At 47.6% G+C, this 25,364-nt stretch overlaps 1 protein-coding gene and 1 pseudogene across 2 annotated transcripts in view; both read left to right on the top strand.

Annotated features, from left to right (window-relative positions):
• LOC310789409 (protein MTSS 2-like) overlaps positions 1-25,364 on the top strand; it is a 76,066-nt gene that overhangs the window by 4,293 nt on the left and 46,409 nt on the right. Inside the window, exons 2-3 of the mRNA XM_083651049.1 lie at positions 15,978-16,039; positions 17,040-17,113. Of these exons, the coding sequence (XP_083507175.1) occupies positions 15,978-16,039; positions 17,040-17,113 (136 nt within the window). The remainder of the gene's footprint in view (positions 1-15,977; positions 16,040-17,039; positions 17,114-25,364) is intronic.
• Positions 20,377-21,141, top strand: LOC310789509 (alpha-tubulin N-acetyltransferase 1 pseudogene; annotated as a pseudogene). Its single transcript has one exon. The product of its transcript is annotated as an alpha-tubulin N-acetyltransferase 1 pseudogene (transcript).

Here is a 25,364-nt window from a genome sequence, read left to right as displayed (position 1 = left end):
GGTAATGGGATGTAAGGATCGAGGGGAGGGGTGCATAGTGCTTAGAGAGACGGGGGATAATCGAGGAGGGTCGAATGAGTCTAGGTTGATAGTTGTCTCGAGGAACCAGGGAATGGAGACTCAGGGTCTGGCTACTGTCTCGCTGATGTCGTCGCTTCTTGACTCCATCATGGCCCCCTGGTTCCTGTACTGAAGGAGGAGAGCAAGGGGTTGGCAGGGGGGGCTGAGAGAAGTGAGACATGTGAGAGAGGGGTTGGTGTGGAGGTGTGGAGGTGTGTAAGGTGTGTAAGGTGTGGAGGTGGTCAATTGGTTAATGAACAATAATGTTTATTACTCTTTATTATCTATTATATTATTCTTATGGAGCACAGAGGAAAGTTGTAGAGAGCAGCTGGAGAAGAGAGATGTCATGTCAGATCCAAAGAGATTGCAAACTGGTTTGTAACTAATTAAATTACTACTTGTTATTTTCTCGTTATCTCATGCTTTCATATATTTCTGCTTAGTTGTAGAGTGGAAAATCCTTCTTATGAACAAAATGAGCTAACATAGCACTCCATGGTTTGGTAGAAATGTTGTTATCTAAACGGCTGTTCTAATCATAAAATCAATCGACCAAAAATGTCACAGAAAAATCATACGCTGAGATTTGTTATGATTACATGCTCAAGTAGAGTATTTCCTTCAACATGCAATACAAAACACATCCTGAATGTCTGATGGAAACTCTGCTGTCTAGTCTCTGAAAAGCTCGAGGGCCCATGCAGGTTGAATGCATAAATCGTTTGCTTTGGCCTGAATCCAGCCTCACCCTGCACTCGTACCCCTCGCTGTACTGGAACTCCGCATAATTATACCACGTTATGCTATTGCGGAGTGATTTGTTGATTGATTGGAGTGTTTCAGGTCGTTCTTAAACCACGGGACGCGAGTGTTTCAGGTCGTTCTTAAACCACGGGACGTGAGTGTTTCAGGTCATTCTTAAACCACGGGACGTGAGTGTTTCAGGTCGTTCTTAAACCACGGGACGTGAGTGTTCCAGGTCGTTCTTAAACCACGGGACGTGAGTGTTCCAGGTCGTTCTTAAACCACGGGACGTGAGTGTTTCAGGTCGTTCTTAAACCACGGGACGTGAGTGTTCCAGGTCGTTCTTAAACCACGGGACGTGAGTGTTCCAGGTCGTTCTTAAACCACGGGACGCGAGTGTTTCAGGTCATTCTTAAACCACGGGACGTGAGTGTTTCAGGTCATTCTTAAACCACGGGACGTGAGTGTTCCAGGTCGTTCTTAAACCACGGGACGTGAGTGTTCCAGGTCGTTCTTAAACCACGGGACGTGAGTGTTTCAGGTCATTCTTAAACCACGGGACGTGAGTGTTCCAGGTCGTTCTTAAACCACGGGACGTGAGTGTTTCAGGTCCTTCTTAAATCACGGGACGCGAGTGTTTCAGGTCATTCTTAAACCACGGGACGCGAGTGTTTCAGGTCCTTCTTAAACCACGGGACGTGAGTGTTTCAGGTCGTTCTTAAACCACGGGACGTGAGTGTTCCAGGTCGTTCTTAAACCACGGGACGCGAGTGTTTCAGGTCCTTCTTAAACCACGGGACGCGAGTGTTTCAGGTCATTCTTAAACCACGGGACGCGAGTGTTTCAGGTCGTTCTTAAACCACGGGACGTGAGTGTTTCAGGTCGTTCTTAAACCACGGGACGTGAGTGTTCCAGGTCGTTCTTAAACCACGGGACGCGAGTGTTTCAGGTCATTCTTAAACCACGGGACGCGAGTGTTTCAGGTCGTTCTTAAACCACGGGACGCGAGTGTTTCAGGTCGTTCTTAAACCACGGGACGTGAGTGTTTCAGGTCGTTCTTAAACCACGGGACGTGAGTGTTTCAGGTCGTTCTTAAACCACGGGACGCGAGTGTTTCAGGTCGTTCTTAAACCACGGGACGCGAGTGTTTCAGGTCGTTCTTAAACCACGGGACGCGAGTGTTTCAGGTCGTTCTTAAACCACGGGACGCGAGTGTTTCAGGTCGTTCTTAAACCACGGGACGTGAGTGTTCCAGGTCGTTCTTAAACCACGGGACGCGAGTGTTCCAGGTCGTTCTTAAACCACGGGACGCGAGTGTTTCAGGTCGTTCTTAAACCACGGGACGCGAGTGTTTCAGGTCATTCTTAAACCACGGGACGCGAGTGTTCCAGGTCGTTCTTAAACCACGGGACGCGAGTGTTTCAGGTCGTTCTTAAACCACGGGACGTGAGTGTTTCAGGTCGTTCTTAAACCACGGGACGCGAGTGTTTCAGGTCGTTCTTAAACCACGGGACGTGAGTGTTTCAGGTCCTTCTTAAACCACGGGACGCCAGTGTTTCAGGTCGTTCTTAAACCACGGGACGTGAGTGTTTCAGGTCGTTCTTAAACCACGGGACGTGAGTGTTTCAGGTCGTTCTTAAACCACGGGACGTGAGTGTTTCAGGTCGTTCTTAAACCACGGGACGCGAGTGTTTCAGGTCGTTCTTAAACCACGGGACGTGAGTGTTTCAGGTCGTTCTTAAACCACGGGACGTGAGTGTTTCAGGTCGGTTCTTAAACCACGGGACGTGAGTGTTTCAGGTCGTTCTTAAACCACGGGACGCGAGTGTTTCAGGTCGTTCTTAAACCACGGGACGTGAGTGTTTCAGGTCGTTCTTAAACCACGGGACGTGAGTGTTTCAGGTCGTTCTTAAACCACGGGACGTGAGTGTTCCAGGTCGTTCTTAAACCACGGGACGTGAGTGTTCCAGGTCGTTCTTAAACCACGGGACGTGAGTGTTTCAGGTCGTTCTTAAACCACGGGACGTGAGTGTTCCAGGTCCTTCTTAAACCACGGGACGTGAGTGTTCCAGGTCGTTCTTAAACCACGGGACGTGAGTGTTTCAGGTCGTTCTTAAACCACGGGACGTGAGTGTTCCAGGTCCTTCTTAAACCACGGGACGTGAGTGTTCCAGGTCGTTCTTAAACCACGGGACGTGAGTGTTTCAGGTCGTTCTTAAACCACGGGACGTGAGTGTTCCAGGTCCTTCTTAAACCACGGGACGTGAGTGTTTCAGGTCGTTCTTAAACCACGGGACGTGAATGTTTCAGGTCGTTCTTAAACCACGGGACGTGAGTGTTTCAGGTCGTTCTTAAACCACGGGACGCGAGTGTTCCAGGTCGTTCTTAAACCACGGGACGCGAGTGTTTCAGGTCGTTCTTAAACCACGGGACGCGAGTGTTTCAGGTCGTTCTTAAACCACGGGACGTGAGTGTTTCAGGTCGTTCTTAAACCACGGGACGTGAGTGTTCCAGGTCGTTCTTAAACCACGGGACGTGAGTGTTTCAGGTCCTTCTTAAACCACGGGACGCGAGTGTTTCAGGTCATTCTTAAACCACGGGACGCGAGTGTTTCAGGTCCTTCTTAAACCACGGGACGTGAGTGTTTCAGGTCGTTCTTAAACCACGGGACGTGAGTGTTTCAGGTCCTTCTTAAACCACGGGACGTGAGTGTTTCAGGTCGTTCTTAAACCACGGGACGTGAGTGTTCCAGGTCGTTCTTAAACCACGGGACGTGAGTGTTTCAGGTCCTTCTTAAACCACGGGACGCGAGTGTTTCAGGTCATTCTTAAACCACGGGACGCGAGTGTTTCAGGTCCTTCTTAAACCACGGGACGTGAGTGTTTCAGGTCGTTCTTAAACCACGGGACGTGAGTGTTCCAGGTCGTTCTTAAACCACGGGACGCGAGTGTTTCAGGTCCTTCTTAAACCACGGGACGCGAGTGTTTCAGGTCATTCTTAAACCACGGGACGCGAGTGTTTCAGGTCGTTCTTAAACCACGGGACGTGAGTGTTTCAGGTCGTTCTTAAACCACGGGACGTGAGTGTTCCAGGTCGTTCTTAAACCACGGGACGCGAGTGTTTCAGGTCATTCTTAAACCACGGGACGCGAGTGTTTCAGGTCGTTCTTAAACCACGGGACGCAAGTGTTTCAGGTCGTTCTTAAACCACGGGACGTGAGTGTTTCAGGTCGTTCTTAAACCACGGGACGTGAGTGTTTCAGGTCGTTCTTAAACCACGGGACGCGAGTGTTTCAGGTCGTTCTTAAACCACGGGACGCGAGTGTTTCAGGTCATTCTTAAACCACGGGACGCGAGTGTTTCAGGTCGTTCTTAAACCACGGGACGCGAGTGTTTCAGGTCGTTCTTAAACCACGGGACGTGAGTGTTCCAGGTCGTTCTTAAACCACGGGACGCGAGTGTTCCAGGTCGTTCTTAAACCACGGGACGCGAGTGTTTCAGGTCGTTCTTAAACCACGGGACGCGAGTGTTTCAGGTCATTCTTAAACCACGGGACGCGAGTGTTCCAGGTCGTTCTTAAACCACGGGACGCGAGTGTTTCAGGTCGTTCTTAAACCACGGGACGTGAGTGTTTCAGGTCGTTCTTAAACCACGGGACGTGAGTGTTTCAGGTCGTTCTTAAACCACGGGACGTGAGTGTTTCAGGTCGTTCTTAAACCACGGGACGCCAGTGTTTCAGGTCGTTCTTAAACCACGGGACGTGAGTGTTTCAGGTCGTTCTTAAACCACGGGACGTGAGTGTTTCAGGTCGTTCTTAAACCACGGGACGTGAGTGTTTCAGGTCGTTCTTAAACCACGGGACGTGAGTGTTTCAGGTCGTTCTTAAACCACGGGACGCGAGTGTTTCAGGTCGTTCTTAAACCACGGGACGCGAGTGTTTCAGGTCGTTCTTAAACCACGGGACGCGAGTGTTTCAGGTCGTTCTTAAACCACGGGACGTGAGTGTTTCAGGTCGTTCTTAAACCACGGGACGTGAGTGTTCCAGGTCGTTCTTAAACCACGGGACGTGAGTGTTTCAGGTCCTTCTTAAACCACGGGACGCGAGTGTTTCAGGTCATTCTTAAACCACGGGACGCGAGTGTTTCAGGTCCTTCTTAAACCACGGGACGTGAGTGTTTCAGGTCGTTCTTAAACCACGGGACGTGAGTGTTTCAGGTCCTTCTTAAACCACGGGACGTGAGTGTTTCAGGTCGTTCTTAAACCACGGGACGTGAGTGTTCCAGGTCGTTCTTAAACCACGGGACGTGAGTGTTTCAGGTCCTTCTTAAACCACGGGACGCGAGTGTTTCAGGTCATTCTTAAACCACGGGACGCGAGTGTTTCAGGTCCTTCTTAAACCACGGGACGTGAGTGTTTCAGGTCGTTCTTAAACCACGGGACGTGAGTGTTCCAGGTCGTTCTTAAACCACGGGACGCGAGTGTTTCAGGTCCTTCTTAAACCACGGGACGCGAGTGTTTCAGGTCATTCTTAAACCACGGGACGCGAGTGTTTCAGGTCGTTCTTAAACCACGGGACGTGAGTGTTTCAGGTCGTTCTTAAACCACGGGACGTGAGTGTTCCAGGTCGTTCTTAAACCACGGGACGCGAGTGTTTCAGGTCATTCTTAAACCACGGGACGCGAGTGTTTCAGGTCGTTCTTAAACCACGGGACGCGAGTGTTTCAGGTCGTTCTTAAACCACGGGACGTGAGTGTTTCAGGTCGTTCTTAAACCACGGGACGTGAGTGTTTCAGGTCGTTCTTAAACCACGGGACGCGAGTGTTTCAGGTCGTTCTTAAACCACGGGACGCGAGTGTTTCAGGTCATTCTTAAACCACGGGACGCGAGTGTTTCAGGTCGTTCTTAAACCACGGGACGCGAGTGTTTCAGGTCGTTCTTAAACCACGGGACGTGAGTGTTCCAGGTCGTTCTTAAACCACGGGACGCGAGTGTTCCAGGTCGTTCTTAAACCACGGGACGCGAGTGTTTCAGGTCGTTCTTAAACCACGGGACGCGAGTGTTTCAGGTCATTCTTAAACCACGGGACGCGAGTGTTCCAGGTCGTTCTTAAACCACGGGACGCGAGTGTTTCAGGTCGTTCTTAAACCACGGGACGTGAGTGTTTCAGGTCGTTCTTAAACCACGGGACGCGAGTGTTTCAGGTCGTTCTTAAACCACGGGACGTGAGTGTTTCAGGTCCTTCTTAAACCACGGGACGCCAGTGTTTCAGGTCGTTCTTAAACCACGGGACGTGAGTGTTTCAGGTCGTTCTTAAACCACGGGACGTGAGTGTTTCAGGTCGTTCTTAAACCACGGGACGTGAGTGTTTCAGGTCGTTCTTAAACCACGGGACGCGAGTGTTTCAGGTCGTTCTTAAACCACGGGACGTGAGTGTTTCAGGTCGTTCTTAAACCACGGGACGTGAGTGTTTCAGGTCGGTTCTTAAACCACGGGACGTGAGTGTTTCAGGTCGTTCTTAAACCACGGGACGCGAGTGTTTCAGGTCCTTCTTAAACCACGGGACGTGAGTGTTTCAGGTCGTTCTTAAACCACGGGACGTGAGTGTTTCAGGTCCTTCTTAAACCACGGGACGTGAGTGTTTCAGGTCGTTCTTAAACCACGGGACGTGAGTGTTTCAGGTCGTTCTTAAACCACGGGACGTGAGTGTTTCAGGTCGTTCTTAAACCACGGGACGCCAGTGTTTCAGGTCGTTCTTAAACCACGGGACGTGAGTGTTTCAGGTCGTTCTTAAACCACGGGACGTGAGTGTTTCAGGTCGTTCTTAAACCACGGGACGTGAGTGTTTCAGGTCGTTCTTAAACCACGGGACGTGAGTGTTTCAGGTCGTTCTTAAACCACGGGACGCGAGTGTTTCAGGTCGTTCTTAAACCACGGGACGCGAGTGTTTCAGGTCGTTCTTAAACCACGGGACGCGAGTGTTTCAGGTCGTTCTTAAACCACGGGACGTGAGTGTTTCAGGTCGTTCTTAAACCACGGGACGTGAGTGTTCCAGGTCGTTCTTAAACCACGGGACGTGAGTGTTTCAGGTCCTTCTTAAACCACGGGACGCGAGTGTTTCAGGTCATTCTTAAACCACGGGACGCGAGTGTTTCAGGTCCTTCTTAAACCACGGGACGTGAGTGTTTCAGGTCGTTCTTAAACCACGGGACGTGAGTGTTTCAGGTCCTTCTTAAACCACGGGACGTGAGTGTTTCAGGTCGTTCTTAAACCACGGGACGTGAGTGTTCCAGGTCGTTCTTAAACCACGGGACGTGAGTGTTTCAGGTCCTTCTTAAACCACGGGACGCGAGTGTTTCAGGTCATTCTTAAACCACGGGACGCGAGTGTTTCAGGTCCTTCTTAAACCACGGGACGTGAGTGTTTCAGGTCGTTCTTAAACCACGGGACGTGAGTGTTCCAGGTCGTTCTTAAACCACGGGACGCGAGTGTTTCAGGTCCTTCTTAAACCACGGGACGCGAGTGTTTCAGGTCATTCTTAAACCACGGGACGCGAGTGTTTCAGGTCGTTCTTAAACCACGGGACGTGAGTGTTTCAGGTCGTTCTTAAACCACGGGACGTGAGTGTTCCAGGTCGTTCTTAAACCACGGGACGCGAGTGTTTCAGGTCATTCTTAAACCACGGGACGCGAGTGTTTCAGGTCGTTCTTAAACCACGGGACGCGAGTGTTTCAGGTCGTTCTTAAACCACGGGACGTGAGTGTTTCAGGTCGTTCTTAAACCACGGGACGTGAGTGTTTCAGGTCGTTCTTAAACCACGGGACGCGAGTGTTTCAGGTCGTTCTTAAACCACGGGACGCGAGTGTTTCAGGTCATTCTTAAACCACGGGACGCGAGTGTTTCAGGTCGTTCTTAAACCACGGGACGCGAGTGTTTCAGGTCGTTCTTAAACCACGGGACGTGAGTGTTCCAGGTCGTTCTTAAACCACGGGACGCGAGTGTTCCAGGTCGTTCTTAAACCACGGGACGCGAGTGTTTCAGGTCGTTCTTAAACCACGGGACGCGAGTGTTTCAGGTCATTCTTAAACCACGGGACGCGAGTGTTCCAGGTCGTTCTTAAACCACGGGACGCGAGTGTTTCAGGTCGTTCTTAAACCACGGGACGTGAGTGTTTCAGGTCGTTCTTAAACCACGGGACGCGAGTGTTTCAGGTCGTTCTTAAACCACGGGACGTGAGTGTTTCAGGTCCTTCTTAAACCACGGGACGCCAGTGTTTCAGGTCGTTCTTAAACCACGGGACGTGAGTGTTTCAGGTCGTTCTTAAACCACGGGACGTGAGTGTTTCAGGTCGTTCTTAAACCACGGGACGTGAGTGTTTCAGGTCGTTCTTAAACCACGGGACGAGGAGTGTTTCAGGTCGTTCTTAAACCACGGGACGTGAGTGTTTCAGGTCGTTCTTAAACCACGGGACGTGAGTGTTTCAGGTCGGTTCTTAAACCACGGGACGTGAGTGTTTCAGGTCGTTCTTAAACCACGGGACGCGAGTGTTTCAGGTCGTTCTTAAACCACGGGACGTGAGTGTTTCAGGTCGTTCTTAAACCACGGGACGTGAGTGTTTCAGGTCGTTCTTAAACCACGGGACGTGAGTGTTCCAGGTCGTTCTTAAACCACGGGACGTGAGTGTTCCAGGTCGTTCTTAAACCACGGGACGTGAGTGTTTCAGGTCGTTCTTAAACCACGGGACGTGAGTGTTCCAGGTCCTTCTTAAACCACGGGACGTGAGTGTTCCAGGTCGTTCTTAAACCACGGGACGTGAGTGTTTCAGGTCGTTCTTAAACCACGGGACGTGAGTGTTCCAGGTCCTTCTTAAACCACGGGACGTGAGTGTTCCAGGTCGTTCTTAAACCACGGGACGTGAGTGTTTCAGGTCGTTCTTAAACCACGGGACGTGAGTGTTCCAGGTCCTTCTTAAACCACGGGACGTGAGTGTTCCAGGTCGTTCTTAAACCACGGGACGTGAGTGTTTCAGGTCGTTCTTAAACCACGGGACGTGAGTGTTCCAGGTCCTTCTTAAACCACGGGACGTGAGTGTTTCAGGTCGTTCTTAAACCACGGGACGTGAGTGTTCCAGGTCCTTCTTAAACCACGGGACGTGAGTGTTCCAGGTCGTTCTTAAACCACGGGACGTGAGTGTTTCAGGTCGTTCTTAAACCACGGGACGCGAGTGTTTCAGGTCGTTCTTAAACCACGGGACGTGAGTGTTTCAGGTCGTTCTTAAACCACGGGACGTGAGTGTTTCAGGTCGTTCTTAAACCACGGGACGTGAGTGTTTCAGGTCGTTCTTAAACCACGGGACGTGAGTGTTTCAGGTCGTTCTTAAACCACGGGACGTGAGTGTTTCAGGTCGTTCTTAAACCACGGGACGCGAGTGTTTCAGGTCGTTCTTAAACCACGGGACGTGAGTGTTTCAGGTCGTTCTTAAACCACGGGACGTGAGTGTTCCAGGTCGTTCTTAAACCACGGGACGTGAGTGTTTCAGGTCGTTCTTAAACCACGGGACGTGAGTGTTTCAGGTCGTTCTTAAACCACGGGACGTGAGTGTTTCAGGTCCTTCTTAAACCACGGGACGTGAGTGTTTCAGGTCGTTCTTAAACCACGGGACGTGAGTGTTTCAGGTCGTTCTTAAACCACGGGACGTGAGTGTTTCAGGTCGTTCTTAAACCACGGGACGTGAGTGTTTCAGGTCGTTCTTAAACCACGGGACGTGAGTGTTTCAGGTCGTTCTTAAACCACGGGACGTGAGTGTTTCAGGTCGGTTCTTAAACCACGGGACGCGAGTGTTTCAGGTCCTTCTTAAACCACGGGACGTGAGTGTTTCAGGTCGTTCTTAAACCACGGGACGTGAGTGTTTCAGGTCCTTCTTAAACCACGGGACGCGAGTGTTTCAGGTCCTTCTTAAACCACGGGACGTGAGTGTTTCAGGTCGTTCTTAAACCACGGGACGCGAGTGTTCCAGGTCGTTCCGCAGCGCAGATCATCCATAAAATCAGGGGCTCTTCACGGTCTAACAGCGATCCTCTCGGCGCGTCCTGCAGACACGGAGGTTAGACGCCTGTCGGAATGAAGTCCTTAGCTCAGTCACTCATTACGGGAGCCTGGAGGAGGCTGGATCACTTAGATATGCTCTGTTTACATTCTCTGGCCCTGACCACGCTTCACCCTGAGGTGTGCATATCAGGCCATCTACTGTAACACACACACACACACACACACACACACACACACACACACACACACACACACACACACACACACACATACACACACACACACACACACACACACTCAGTCTATAGGAGACTTGTGCTTTTCTCCATTATGAAGGAAAATCAAGTGGCACACTCTTTAGTTTGGTCTCAGCCGCTCCCAGCAGTTAGTTAAAACAAATCTTATTTACATGATTGTAAGTTCACAGCCCCCTTGACCACTTTACTAACCAAACCGTATCATTAGAGGATTTTCTGTGTTTTTTAAACGACTCAAGAACATAAATAATCATCATTAATACGACAGTAGGTACAGTAGGTACCATTTCCCCCCATAGTGGATATAGTGTTTTGGAAGTGAACCCTTCATTTGTCTACTGAGCTCCAATACCACTGCATCATGCCTTTTTGTGATTGTAATATTCTTTGATTGTAGCAGCAGAAACATGTTCCCAGCTGTTTTGGGAAAGAAAGCGAGGCAAAGTAGGGGAACACTGGACTCTGGTCATGAAAGTGCTAACATAGCATCCTCACAGACATGAAAGTGCTAACATAGCATCCTCACAGACATGAAAGTGCTAACATAGCATCCTCACAGACATCAAAGTGCTAACATAGCATCCTCACAGACATCAAAGTGCTAACATAGCATCCTCACAGACATCAAAGTGCTAACATAGCATCCTCACAGACATGAAAGTGCTAACATAGCATCCTCACAGACATCAAAGTGCTAACATAGCATCCTCACAGACATCAAAGTGCTAACATAGCATCCTCACAGACATGAAAGTGCTAACATAGCATCCTCACAGACATCAAAGTGCTAACATAGCATCCTCACAGACATCAAAGTGCTAACATAGCATCCTCACAGACACTGTGAGGCCATTGTTCTCCAGCCCTCTGTGAGCAGCATCATTATAGGACTCTGGACCACACTACAGCACTGAAGATGCTCTGTGAGAGTGTATCATCAATCCGGCCTGCGCTCTGTTTGTGTCTGTGTGGTCCGGGGCAGAGAAGTACAGTAGTACACACACATTATTTACTTAAAGGACGGCTTTACCGTGGGGAATATGAATATATATTAAATCTCACGCCCCTAAGGTTTTAGAATCCGTTGACATTTTTGAAATTGGAGCCTCACTGCCTGACCTATCAGGCATCTCTCACATATTTTTCGGGCCGGATGACGCGTTACGCGTCACCCGGCTTCCCTCCCCGCTTGCGGAACTTGAGCGCCTATGAACTACAAGTATTGTGAGCCATGGTCCCGCCTCTAGAGGTCCTCCACGCCCCTTCAGAGCTCTCGACGAAAAGCAAAAGGCAGCCATCTTGTTCAACCGCATAGCATACTGTAGCTAGGTTAGCTTTCCATAGCTCCTTGCCAAGAGACCATATCTCTGGAACGGAAGCACCAAAAGACACGGGACTGGCGGCATTGGAAAGCTCGTCAAATTTTACATCTAGTAGTAGGTGAGTTGAAGTAAGGAAATCAACGCTGAGCAATGTACCCATTTTTACACATTTTTACAGAAAATAGTTACAACATCAGATGCGCGTAACTCCTACGAAAATGCCTTAAAATGCATGAATTTTTTTTTATGAAGACATATCCCGACATATATACATCGGTTTAAATTTGGTGCAATTTGGTGCAATTTTATTTTCGATTTATTTTCGATTTTTTCTTCTTCTCTTGTTTTATTGTCGAAGCCTTCTTCTTCTTTGAGTTTTATGGCGGTTGGCAAACATATATGTGCATTACCGCCACCTACTGGAGTTTGATATCAGCCAAATGCCTGAGGGGTGGGCATGTAAACGAAGGCCACGCGAGCCCAGTGCATTGTAGGAAATGTAGTATTTCGGGTCCCCGCACCCGCCCCTCCCCTCCACCACCCCCCCCCCCCCTCCACACAGAGTGGATTTCTGGTGATATCTCTGGCGGGAAACAACCAATTTCAAAAATTTCAACGGATTCGAAAACCTTAGGGGCGTGAGATTTAATATATATTCATATTCCCCACGGTAAAGCCGGCCTTTAAGTGGAAGTACAGTTACTTGTGTAAAAACAAAATATATATAATAATAAATAAAAAATAAAAAGATGTTTTGGTGCACACATCCCCGGATGTCGGCACGTACTGTATGTAGTGCGCACATCCATGGTGGGTGTGGACTAATGAATCTAATATGAAGAGATTGCACGTTTAACCATCAGTGATACAGTTAACTGCTGCTGTCCCTTTTTACAGTAACAATGAACGTTACCTACATGGATGCAGAGTAACAGTGAAGAAGTGCGTTACTTTAGAAGGGGAGGGAAAAAGAGCGAGCGACTGATTAAAGCCGTCCTCTCCCCTCAAGTAAGTGACTGTGACTTCAGGCATTTTCAATGGGGAACCTGGGCATGTTTGTCATCATTGAAATACATCACAAGATTGTGAACTTTATGCAGCTTACGGTACGATACTGCCAGTCGTCTGCCTCCCCTTTGAAAAACAGCTCCGCTCGCCTTCGGTCAGCTTGGAAATATATTGACAGATTCGCACTTCCTGGATCAATAGCTCATAGTGAAGTGTTTGTAATGCACACACGACGCCGCTCTTTCCCACCTTAGTGAGGTAGACAACGAGCTACAACCTCCTTGTCACCTAAACGTCTTCACGTGCAGCTGGCTGGCTGAGGCGAGTGCTTAGGGACCGTCTAGAAAGTGCAACAAAGACTACACAAAATATTCAATACCGTCACTGTCCTATAGTGTAGCTTCACCAAAATCACCTCACACATCAATGACCTCGCTCCTGGTTATACTACTACTAAGTTTTGAAGAATATGATTTTGCATTAGATTTTGTTCTGCTGATCCGAAAAATGACACACACACACACACACACACACACACACACACACACACACACACACACACACACACACACACACACACACACACACACACACACACACACACACACACACACACACACACACACAGTATTAGGGTGGATGTAATGACACTGACAATTGTAACAATTGCCACGATTTGGCATCACTCAATCCGTGCCGGTACCCCATCTAGCCACAACCCAGGTAAGCCTGCCCCCAGGTAAGCCTGCCCCCTTGTGGTTGCTACACGATGCATCCTGGTTTTGTTGAGTTTCTGTTCTATTTGATGCTTTCAGAGACGTGTTGTTGAAACATCCCTGTTGAGTGATTCATATCAAAAGGCAGCTTTCATTGACAAAATAACCGGAGGGTTTTTATTGTGAAGAACAGATACAGCCGCGACTTTTGAGAGAGACAGAGAGAAGAGAATTGGTAAGAGTGAAACAGAGAGAGCAGAGCTGTGTGTGTGTGTGTGTGTGTGTGTGTGTGTGTGTGTGTGTGTGTGTAACAGACAGAGCAGAGCTGTGTGTGTGTGTGTGTGTGTGTGTGTGTGTGTGTGTGTGTGTGTGTGTGTGTGTGTGCGTGTGTGCGTGGGGGGGGGTTGCAATGCAAAGCGCTGGATCATGTGTGAATCCAGCCATCATCTCTCCACCTAGCCCTCGGACTGCCCCGTGGTCTCCTCCCAGCTGGACGTAGCTGGAACACCTTCTTAGGGAGGCAACCAGGTGGCATCCTTACCAGATGCCCGGATCACCTCAACTGGTTCCTTTCTACGTGAAGGAGCAGCAGGTCTACTCCGAGTCCCTCACGGATGACTGAGCTTCTCTAGTCTTGAGTCAAGGAAAAGTCATGGAGGAGCAGTTAACTGAAGGTAGCTTAGCCATCCTATTGTCCCAGAGCCACAGCTCCGCTTGCTAATGGTCCATCATCGGCAAGCTCTCGTAACGGACAAGCCCGTCTTTTATTGTCACACGAACACCACAATACATGCATGCGGCCACAACATACTCATGCTGACGGTGGCCGGTGAAAAGTGTCCTCTGCATTTAACCCATCCAGGCATGTCCTTTCCTCCGGGGGGCAGGCCAGGAGCAGTGGTCGCTTTCTCGTACAGTGCCCGGGGACCAACTTCGGATGTTGTCGTCACTGGTCGGATGACGATGACGATCTGATCTTCTGCATGTTTTTAGTGGGGGGGTTATATACGGAGGAGCCCCCTGGGGGAGCACGGGGAGAACATGCAAACTCCACACAGAGAGAAAGGCCCTTACGACGAGATACCCCACCTGGGCAGTAGGCACTGAAGATATGGGGGGAACACAACCACAGCGCCCACAGTGTCCCAGGCGAGAATCGAACTCAGGACCTTCTGACTGTGAGGCGACAGCGCTACCGACTGCGCCACCGTACCCCCCTGCATGATCACTGGACAGGCGACCTGTCAATCATGCCCAAAACTACGTTTTTTCTATCTATTTGACTCTAAACCGGTGAGTTATCTAAAAAGTCACCCCTCGTGCAGTTGTTATGAAAGGTTAAATTAGCTATATAAACCAAAACTGTATTTTGAACCAGGCTGTAAACGTGCTTATTCCTGTTGTAAAGTCGGGCATTTTAACATGGGGGTGAACGGCGAATGACTCCCTTTTGGAGCCGCCTCAATTGGCCAGTCAAGGAACTACAGCTCTTAGTATCATTTGTCTAAGCCTGAGCTTGCTGACTGGTAAAAAACCTTCAGTCAAACGTCACACGGGACGGACGGGAACCGAGGGGTTTACATGTCATCTACAATGGCGACGATGTGTTGGCGACATCGTAGGACTCGTCGCCGAGCTTCTCCCTCGTTAGCGCTCGTTAGGTTGGGTAGTGTGCCCCGGGGCTCGTTAGGGCCCGGGGAGATGAATGGGCCGGGCGGGAGGTGGGGGGCCTACTGGGAGCCGGCCAAGATGGCCTCTCTCACTGAAGCCTTTTTCAGGCCTGTCAAAGCCTTCTCATCACACTCAGCTGTTCACTGTAACACACACGGGTCATTATGAACACGCCAGCGAGAGAGAGAGAGAGAGAGAGAGAGAGAGAGAGAGAGAGAGAGAGAGAGAGAGAGAGAGAGAGCAACAATGAACATGACAAATCAAATCTTGTTCAATTCAAAAGGGAACAAAAAGCCTCTTCATGCTCTATATATCACGTGTCTTCATTTTAAGGGGATAAGAAGGGAAGTTTGGGGCACTTTTGTATTGATTTGATTCTGGTTGTGTGTGTGTGTGTGTGTGTGTGTGTGTGAGTGTGTTTGTGTGTGTGTGTGTGTGTGTGTGTGTGTGTGTGTGTGTGTGTGTGTGTCATCTAGGGACAATGCATTCGGCCCATCATCGGTATCGGCCGATAAAGGCTTTAAAGGAGAATTTAAAAAACAATAAAAAAAGGGGGCACGGTGGCTCACTGGTAGAGCTGTCGCCTCACAGCTAGAAGGTCCTGGGTTCGATTCCCACCTGGGACGCTGTGAGCGCTGAAGGAGTGCCGACCGCCCGGGTGCGGTCGTCAAAAAGGGCCTTTCTGTGTGGAGTTTGCATGTTCTCCCCTCCTTCATATAGGAACCCCTCACCAAAACATGCAATATCCTGGTCGCTGAAATGGTTCCTCCTCTGGTCGCTCGGGACGCCTGTTCGGAGGGAGCGGAACTCGTTAGAATAGCGTGATCCTCCCACGTGCTATGTCCTACCGGTGAAGCTTTCCCTGTCAGGTGAAAAGAAGCGGCTGGCTACTGCCCATGTCTCGGAGGAAGCATGGAGCCAGTTTCGGCTCTCCCCAGATCGACAGAGGGTGGAGCAGCAACCAGGATAAATAAATTAAAATTAGCACTAATGGGGGATAAAAATGGGATAAAACATCAGGGGGGGGGGTACATTGTGTTGTATTGAATTTCCCCTAACGAACAACTGAAGTTTGAAATCAGTTGCAGACTCAAATGTATGTATTTGTGTGATATTTGATAATTGTAACACATGTTGTATGTGTGTTGCCAGTGCTCGTATCCTGTGTGGGAGGACTTCAGCGCCAAGGCCACCAAGCTCCACTCCCAGCTCAGGTAAACACGCCCACAAACACAAACAAACACTCCCAGCTCAGGTAAACACACACAAACACAAACAAACACTCCCAGCTCAGGTAAACACACACAAACACAAACACTCCCAGCTCAGATAAACACACACACAAGCACAAACAAACACTCCCAGCTCAGATAAACACACACAGAAGCACAAACAAACACTCCCAGCTCAGATAAACACACACACAAGCACAAACACTCCCAGCTCAGGTAAACACACACAAACACAAACAAACACTTCCAGCTCAGATAAACACACACAGAAGCACAAACAAACACTCCCAGCTCAGATAAACACACACACAAGCACAAACACTCCCAGCTCAGGTAAACACACACAAACACAAACAAACACTTCCAGCTCAGATAAACACACACAGAAGCACAAACAAACACTCCCAGCTCAGATAAACACACACACAAGCACAAACAAACACTCCCAGCTCAGATAAACACACACACAAACACAAACACTCCCAGCTCAGGTAAACACACACACAAACACAAACAAACACTCCCAGCTCAGATAAACACACACACACAAACACAAACAAACACTCCCAGCTCAGGTAAACACACACACAAGCACAAACAAACACTCCCAGCTCAGATAAACACACACACACAAACACAAACAAACACTCCCAGCTCAGGTAAACACACACACAAACACAAACAAACACTCCCAGCTCAGATAAACACACACAAACACAAACACTCCCAGCTCAGATAAACACACACACAATCAAATGAAGGAAACCCCCAGGAGGCACGGGGAGAACATGCAAACTCCACACAGAAAGGCCCTTTTGATGACCCCATTCTAAATATAGCTGAATCACTTCGTTTGACCAAGTAAAACTATTTTTATAAGCATTTTACAAAATGGCGGATAAAATCCCTTAGTAGGCGTGGCTTTGGTTCTCATAACAATAATGAAACAAATCCAAACTAACAGAGTTTCGCTGTCCTGCAGAACCACTGTCCTGGCTGCTGTCTCCTTCCTGGATGCCTTTCAAAAGGTGGCGGACATGGCCACCAACACTAGAGGTAAGACAACCCTTAGTATTTGTGTGTGTGTGTGTGTGTGTGTGTGTGTGTGTGTGTGTGTGTGTGTGTGTGTGTGTGTGTGTGTGTTTGTGTGTGTGTGTGTGTGTGTGTGTGTGTGTGTGTGTGTGTGTGTGTGTGTGTGTTTGTGTGTGTGTGTGTGTGTGTGTGAGAGAGAGAGAGGCCTTCAGATGGCTGGTCTCCCAAAGAGAAGGGCCAAGCAGTTAGCGAGATACTGTTCAATATCTAATATTATCGGCAGCCGCTCAATATGGAGGAGGCGCTGCTTTTTGTACCCATGAAGTGGATACTGACCGCTATCTTGCATTACAGTATAACTGTATATATATCAACCTGCCATCAACCTGGCACTCATGTAACTGACTGACTCCCAGCATTTGACTGCACTATTACTGTTTATGTCCTTTGCATACTTGTATTTATGTGGACATAAATAAATATTTCAAATGTGTGCGTGTGTGTGTGTGTGTGTGTGTGCACGCGCCCGTGTGTGTGTGGGAGTGGGTGTGTGCGTGCATGCACGCACATGTGTGCGTGTGTGTGTGTGTGTATGTGTATGTGTATGTGTGTGTTGCGCCCCCTAAATGGCAGAACTAAGAGGCACTTATTATTTACTGAGATATTATCGACCCGCCGAAATTCTGTGACTGATGAAAGTGTTTTAGTCCATTCTGTCCCAAACTTCAAAGCCTTTGTAGAGGTTCCCTCAGCAGGAGATGGATGAAGGCTATTTTTGTGTGTTTTGTGAATAATGGCGAAAATCAGTTTTGGGTCAAAACATAAAATATGTTGGTAGATGTTTGCATTTAGGTTTGACTGATGTATTTCTGGTGGCTCATAGCCATTCTTTGATGCTGATATTTAATAGGCTAACTTTAAGTTTGACCATGTTCATTCCCAACATAATTAGCATTGTATTCTTGTCAAGGAAACATAAACCTTCAGTAACTATAAGAATACTTTAACATTTGGGATCTGATCATAATGTCTCATTAGAATCAATTCAGGTTATGCGTTTCCCATTGACAACCAGTATAGTGTTGATCAATTCTATAATAAACAGTCATCTAATTGCATCATATCAATGACAGTTCTGATACATGATGGATTTTTCATGAGAGACTCATAGCAACATTATCAACAAGCAAACATATCATCTGAGCTACACAACTGACAATTGTTGTTACTAGTGATGCCGACGACTAGCCGCCCACTCCCTCACTAGTCAGCAGGAGAAATACTAGTCGGTTAAACGATAATAAATGATCCTAAATAATAAACAATGTGGGCGGAGCTGTTGTGTCTTTACCAAACACTACTGTAGCCCGCCTCCTCTAAACAAACCAGCATGTTAGTGGGAGTGGAGCAGCATCGGCTGTAACGTAGTGCAAAGGAGCGGAAGGGAGATGGCACCTCATAAAACCAGCAGTTTGGCACTATTTTGATCCAGTCAATGAAAATATGGTTGTATGTATGTAGGCTGTGTCAGATCAAACTGGCTTGCGAGTATAGTGGAGTAGACTCTAGTAGAGTAGACTCTAGTGGAGTATACTCTAGGGGAGTAGACTCTTAGACTCCCACTAGTTTTCCCAAATGTACATAGAAATAAATAAATAACAATAATAAGGCATCAAATGTAAGAGAAAACAAAAACAAGAAAATGACAGAAAATATACTATAGCGGGTATAAATGGTTATGATACGTATTAATTTAATAAATAATAATAACAATAATATGAATATAAAGGCTTGCTTGTTGCTAGGCGCTTTGTCACGCAGGGACATGAGCAGGAACAGCTAGTGATGCAGCAGGAGGCTCGAGCAGTGCTCCTCTCCAGCCTCCACGGAGGAGAGCAGCCTTCAGAGGGCATGATGCTGAATCAAGACACAGCTAGAGGTAGACAGAGAGAGAGAGAGAGAGAGAGACAAAGAGAGAGACAGACAGAAAGAGACAGAGAGAGAGAGAGAGACAAAGAGACAGACAGAGACAAAGAGAGACAGACAGAGAAAAAGAGAGAGACAGAGAGAGAGAAAGAGAGAGAGACAAAGAGAGGGACAGAGAGAGAGAGAGACAGACAGACAGACAGAGAGAAAGAGACAAAAAGAGAGACAGACAGAAAGAGACAGAGAGAGAGAGAGAGACAAAGAGAGGGACAGAGGGACACAGAGAGAGACAGACAGACAGAGAGAAAGAGACAAAGAGAGAGAGAGTGAGAGAATCAGACGACTATTGAGGCTGTAATATAATTTCTCCTCCTGTTGTGACTTATTAGGTGCAGCTGCTTGACAGGGTGCGTGTGTGTGTGTGTTTGCGCGTGTGTGCACTTGTGTGTGTGTGTGTGTGTGTGTGTGTGTTTTGCGTGTGTGTGCACATGTGTGTGTGTGTGTGTGTGTTTGTGTTTGCGTGTGTGTGTTTGCGTGTGTATGTGTGTGTATGTGTGTGTTTGTGTGTTTGCGTGTGTGTGTGTTTGTGTGTGTTTGCGTTTGCGTGTGTGTGTGTTTGTATGTGTGTGTGTGTGTTTGTATGTGTGTGTGTTTGTGTGTGTGTGTGTGTGTTTGTGTGTGTGTGTGTTTGTGTGTGTGTGTGTGTGTGTGTGTGTGTGTGGGTGGCCCCAGGTGGGCTCATAGAAGAGGAAGCAGGAAGAGGCTCTTGCTGCTTTTACAGGCCAGACAGGAAATGACTGAGCTCTGTCAGCTCATTGTAGCTGCTAAACCATCCGCTCACGTCACCTCACATTTCTGTTTCCCGGACGGGCCAATCAGGGACCTGCCTCGTAGTTGACATTGTAACCAGCCAATCAGGAATGCCGCTGGCAAAACAGATGGCTGCCTCCGTGGCTGTCCGGCTCGAGCAGTAACATCAACACAGCCAGAAGTACAGTACAGCATAAACAGACTCAATATCAACAATGACACAAGAACAGCAGAATCCAACAGCAGTTTTCCTCAGTGGATTTGATTGGATCTGAATGGCTGAAGGACTGGCTACTTTGCTCTCTGATAGATGTGTTCAATGCATGGACGTATTTGGAGGAGGGGCACAGGAGACATGTTCCCCCCACTTTTTAAGAAGGCAGCATTGGACCCCTGCACTTTTCATGTGATGTCATCAGTGACGTCACTTGAGCAATTGTGGTGTCATCATCGGTGTGAGTGATGTCATCAGTGAGTGAAGTCATCGGTGATGTCACTCAGTGATGTTATGGAGGCCTTCATAGGTCCTTCGTATAAGCTGTCAGAGAGATATGGAGTTTCCTTTTGATATTAACCAGCTATTTTCTGAGAGGGTCTCCGTCTTGGACCACAACCCCCTCTCATGGTGTAAGTCAGTGGCAGGGTCAGCTCTTCAGGTGCGTGTAGCTGCAGTTGTTGATGAACTTGGGAGAGCCTCGGCAAAGGCTCAACAGCTGACTGCTCCGATAACAAGCGCTTCCAAGCTGCAGGCCAACAGGCATCAGCTGTACTTACTGAAGGACAGAGAGAGCAATGGAGGCTGTGGCGTCGCCCTGGGGTTTCTCAAGGTCGGCTACAAAAAGTTGTTTCTGCTTGACCAGCAGGGGGCACACGTCGAGGCCGAGCCGCTGTGCATTTTGGATTTCTACGTCACAGAGAAGCTGCAGCGGCGCGGCTACGGGCTGGAGCTGTTTGACTTCATGCTGCAGCACCAGCAGCACAAGCCTGTGCTGATGGCGTACGACAGGCCCTCCCACAAACTGCTCAAGTTCCTGGCAAAGCATTACTGCCTGAAACAAAGTCTTCCTCAGGGCAACAACTTTGTGGTGTTTGACGACTTCTTCCTCAACAGATCAGCGACCCAGGTGAGGAAGGGCCCCCCTAAAAAAGCCAGAGAGGTCAAACCTTACTCGCTGATGGAGGGTTACGTGAAGAACAGAGTGCTCACCCCACACCTCTCCTCCCATCGCTTGGCGAGGTGGGAACTTCGGGATTTTAGGGGCAAAACCATTTGTGTTTTAGGACACAAACGCCACATGTCAGGAGGGCACAACTGACTTTCCCATCGGCTCAACTGACACTTTGACAGTCTGTGTCTGAACAGAGCCAGAGAAACACAGCAGACGAGAGAGAGAGAGAGAGAGAGAAGGGTGCTCACTGTGTATGGAGTTCTCTGTAGAGCTTATAGTGATTTCTGCCTTTTTGAATCTCTTATGACACAACAATGTTTCTATAATCTCTCTATGATATTGGGCTGCTTCTCCTCTGGTCTCACTGACGTTGACCCTGTTGCACCCGGCGACGTGTTGATGTGGTGATGTGTGACGACCCGGGGCAGCCTGGTCAGTCTCTGCCCCGGGTCGTCTAGGGACAGAACTCATCACTCGGTGTCATTGGAGGCACTCTGGTTTCTGGTCTGGTTTCGCCCAAAGTGGCATTCCACTCCAGTCAACCTCACTTAGGACTCTGTTGTGATGGTCGCTCCCAGCTGCCACGTGGGCATGATGTCATATCAGTATAGCAGAGAAGACGAGGGCAAACTTAGTGCCCCCTCACCCCCCAACATCAATGATGGTGAAATGAAAAGATCGTTCCAGACCTCTAGAGGAATTGAGTGATGATGCCAGGAAAACAGAGAGAGAGAGGTCTACTTTACTTACTTTTTACTTTATTGATATTTGGCAGACGCCTTTATCCAAAGCGACATACAACCAGGTTATAACACAGTACAGCAATAAAAAGAAAAAAGAAATAAAAGTTTTACACGAACGAATGTATAAACAGCAGTTAAATTAAAACATATTTACAGACAATAGAGGTGCGGATAAGAAGAATAGGAGGATAGCAAGATAGAAGAGAGAAGAGATAAAAGTGCATAAGAATCAACGTGCATAGGAGCTAGAGAGAGAGGTTTAGAGAGAGAGTATTGAGTCTAGTAACCCATAAAGTCAAGAGGCCGGACAGGTGAGGAACAGTGAAGAAGTTTTCAATGGTGGGCCAGTGTGTGTCACTCTGGCTAAGAGCATCACTTAGGCCTAGTTCAGACTGCCAGCCCAAATCAGATTTTGGGCATATCCAGATTGGAGTTGGATTGATTTTATAAAGTCTGGACAGCTAAAACCACATGGAATCCAATTTTTGCAAATCGGATCCAAACCACATTTGGAACTTGGAAGTGGTTTGAATCGCATTTCTTAAGTCCGGATACTCTGGTCACTCAAATCGGATTTCAAAGTGTATTTTGCGGCAACTGCAACCCGTTTCTCCACGGATTGCTGCCTCTTGACGGAAAGGACTAGCCTGGTTAAGAAGACCATCCTGATCAGGTGACGTTTGGCTCTACGTATCAGTCTGGACTCCATGCAGTCCACAGCTATTTCAGTGGATGGGAGGACACTTGCCTTGACAGACAACTCCTACATCCAATCAGTGCAGTCGTTCAGCTAATCAGTGTCGGATTCAGTCAAAAGCAAATCCACTTGGAAGAACGGCGAAAACATATTTTCCGCCGAGAAACACAGCTGGTACATATATCATATAATAATATATTTAAATAATAATAATATATTATAATACTCCTGTTCTTCTTTAATTGTTGTTATTGACTATTTCTGCAATAACTGCACTTGTGTGCATTCAAGGATCATTACTGCTCGTTGCTTCGAGCAGCCATTACTGCTTTTCCAGCTGGCCTGATTGGCCGGTTATGATGTCAACTACGAGGCAGGTCCCTGATTGGCGTGTGCACTTTGTAACAGACAGTCTGACTGGCCTGTGCACTTTGTAACAGACAGTCTGATTGGCCTGTGCACTTTGTAACAGACAGTCCCGCAGAACAAGAGAACATGTGAGTTAACCGGTTCGCGGTCTTAAAGGGATACACACGCAAATGCTGCATCAGGTATCAATGGGTTAATGTGGATGGTTTAGCAGTCTCACTGCACAGTGAAGCTCCACATGACTGCAGCACGGAACACCACAGCATACGTTAGACCAGCCTCTGCAGAGAGGGAGAGAGAGAAAGAGACAGAGAGGGAGAGAGAGAAAGAGAGAGAGGGAGAGAGAGACAGAGAGAGAGGGAGAGAGAGAGAGAGAGAGAGAGAAAGAGAGAGAGGGAGAGAGAGAAAGAGACAGAGAGAGGGACAGAGAGAGAGGGAGAGAGAGAGAACAAGACAGAGACAGAGAGAGGGAGAGGGAGAGGGAGAGAAAGAGAGAGAGAGAGGGAGAGAAAGAGAGGGAGAGGGAGGGAAAGAGAGAAAGAGGAGGAAGACTATCAAAGTTGTAATAATGTAACTTACTGCAGCAGCTAGACAGTGTTTGTGTGGAATGGTTGTGTGTGTGTGTGTGTGTGTGTGTGTGTGTGTGTGTGTGTGTGTGTGTGTGTGTGTGTGTGTCAAGTCAAGTCAAATTTATTTGTATAGCACATTTCATACACAGATGCAGTTCAAAGTGCTTCACATAAAATGGATGACATAAGAAAAAATAAAAAAGAGGATAAAATAGACATTTCATAACAGCTGTGTCATTATACTGTAGTTTGGACGCCAAGCATACCCTCTACTGCAGGGGTGCCCAACCAGTCGATCGCGGTCTACTGGTCGACCGCGGACTGACCCCAGGTCGATTGCGTCAAAAATCGTTTATAATAAATAATAATAATAATAATAATCAAATAAAATATAATAGAAGTACATGCAGTTGTTTATTTTAATTATGGATCATAATACAATGCAATTCCAAATGCACTTTTATTTTAAAAGTAGCCACACAGTGAGAAAAAAGAAAGTGAGAAAAAATAAATCATCTATTGGGGAAAAAAAGTGATGCATCGATTTAAGATGCATCGATAATCGTAATCGAATCGAATCGTAGCCCTCTGAATCGTAATCGAATCGAATCGTAGCCCTCTGAATCGTAATCGCATCGAATCGTGAGGCCAGTGAAGATTCACAGCCCTAATGTCAAGTGGTTGTGGGACAATGAGAAAGTGTTGTGAGGTTAGTTACTGTAGGCTGGAAACGATGTGTGTGCGTTTGCGATGTTGAAACTGGACTGGTAGATCTCGGGAGGCTGGCTACTTGAAAAGTAGATCTTGGGTCAAAAAAGGTTGGGCACCCCTGCTCTACTGGTACCTTGCGGCTTCTGTTACCCGTACATGCCACAGCAATGGGTTTGCATAAAATCAGATCGAGACAATTCAAAGTGCTTCACATAAGATGGTCAACACAAGAAAATAAGAGAATAAAAGAAGAGGATAAAATAGACATTTAAAAGCATCACAACAGAGTAGTTGCAAAAATAGATAAAAACTTACAGAGGAATAAAACACAATTTCAATCTGTCAGCAGTTAAAAGCGACGGTAAACATAAAAGTCTTTAGTCTATTTTTAAAAGTAAGTAAAGTTGGGGCAAATCTGATGTCTTCAGGCAGATTGTTCCAGCTAGCAGAAGCATAGTGGGCGAATGCAGCTTTCCCATGATTTGATTTAATCCTAGGGACAGTTAGTAAGCCGGACCCTGCTCTCCTGAGAGGTCTAGACGGTTCATAGCGTGGGAGCAATTCAGCGATGTATTTTGTAGGGGTGTTGGAAAAAAATCGATTCACCTAAGTATCGCGATTTTTATGTCACGATTTTTTGAATCGATCTTTTATTCCAGAATCGATAATCGCAATTTTTTTTTTTTTTTTTTTTGGGGTGCCCGCAGTCAGGCCACTCACTGAACAGCAGGCCAGGCGCCGCCTACTGGTTTACTAGTGGTTTTATTACTTTATTAGTTAGTCTGAAGTAAGAATTACACTTCAGGGTTAAAGTGGGTGCATCTCATTGTAAAATTGGACTTCAAACGGCCCAAATCTGGCTTCAAACGGCCCAAATTAGGCGCAAACGGCTCAAATTTCACGCGCGTCGGCCCATATCGGCCTGGCCTGCTTGGTATCTAATGCCCGGCCTGAATTATGATCCCAATCCGCCCCTGTTTTTAACTATATCGCCCAGCCCTACTCATGATATAATATATATATAATCGCAATAATCGTAGAATCGCAATATAAATCGAATCGGCACCCAAGAATCGTGATAGTATCGAATCGGGAGATAAGTGAATCGCCACAGCCCTAGTATTTTGGGCCTAGGCCGTTGAGTGATTTGTAGACTAGTAACAGTATTTTAAAATCAATTCTATGACACACTGGCAAGTTGCAACCAGTGTAAGGACTTGAGAACTGGAGTGATATGATCAGCTTTCTTAGTCTTCGTTAGAACTCTAGCAGCAGCATTCT

This window comes from Poromitra crassiceps (genome assembly GCF_964638095.1).
Source record: "Poromitra crassiceps genome assembly, chromosome: 14".
NCBI lineage: Eukaryota > Metazoa > Chordata > Actinopteri > Beryciformes > Melamphaidae > Poromitra > Poromitra crassiceps.
Note: the sequence above shows the minus strand (reverse complement) of the source record. Positions and strands in the feature narration are given on the sequence as shown.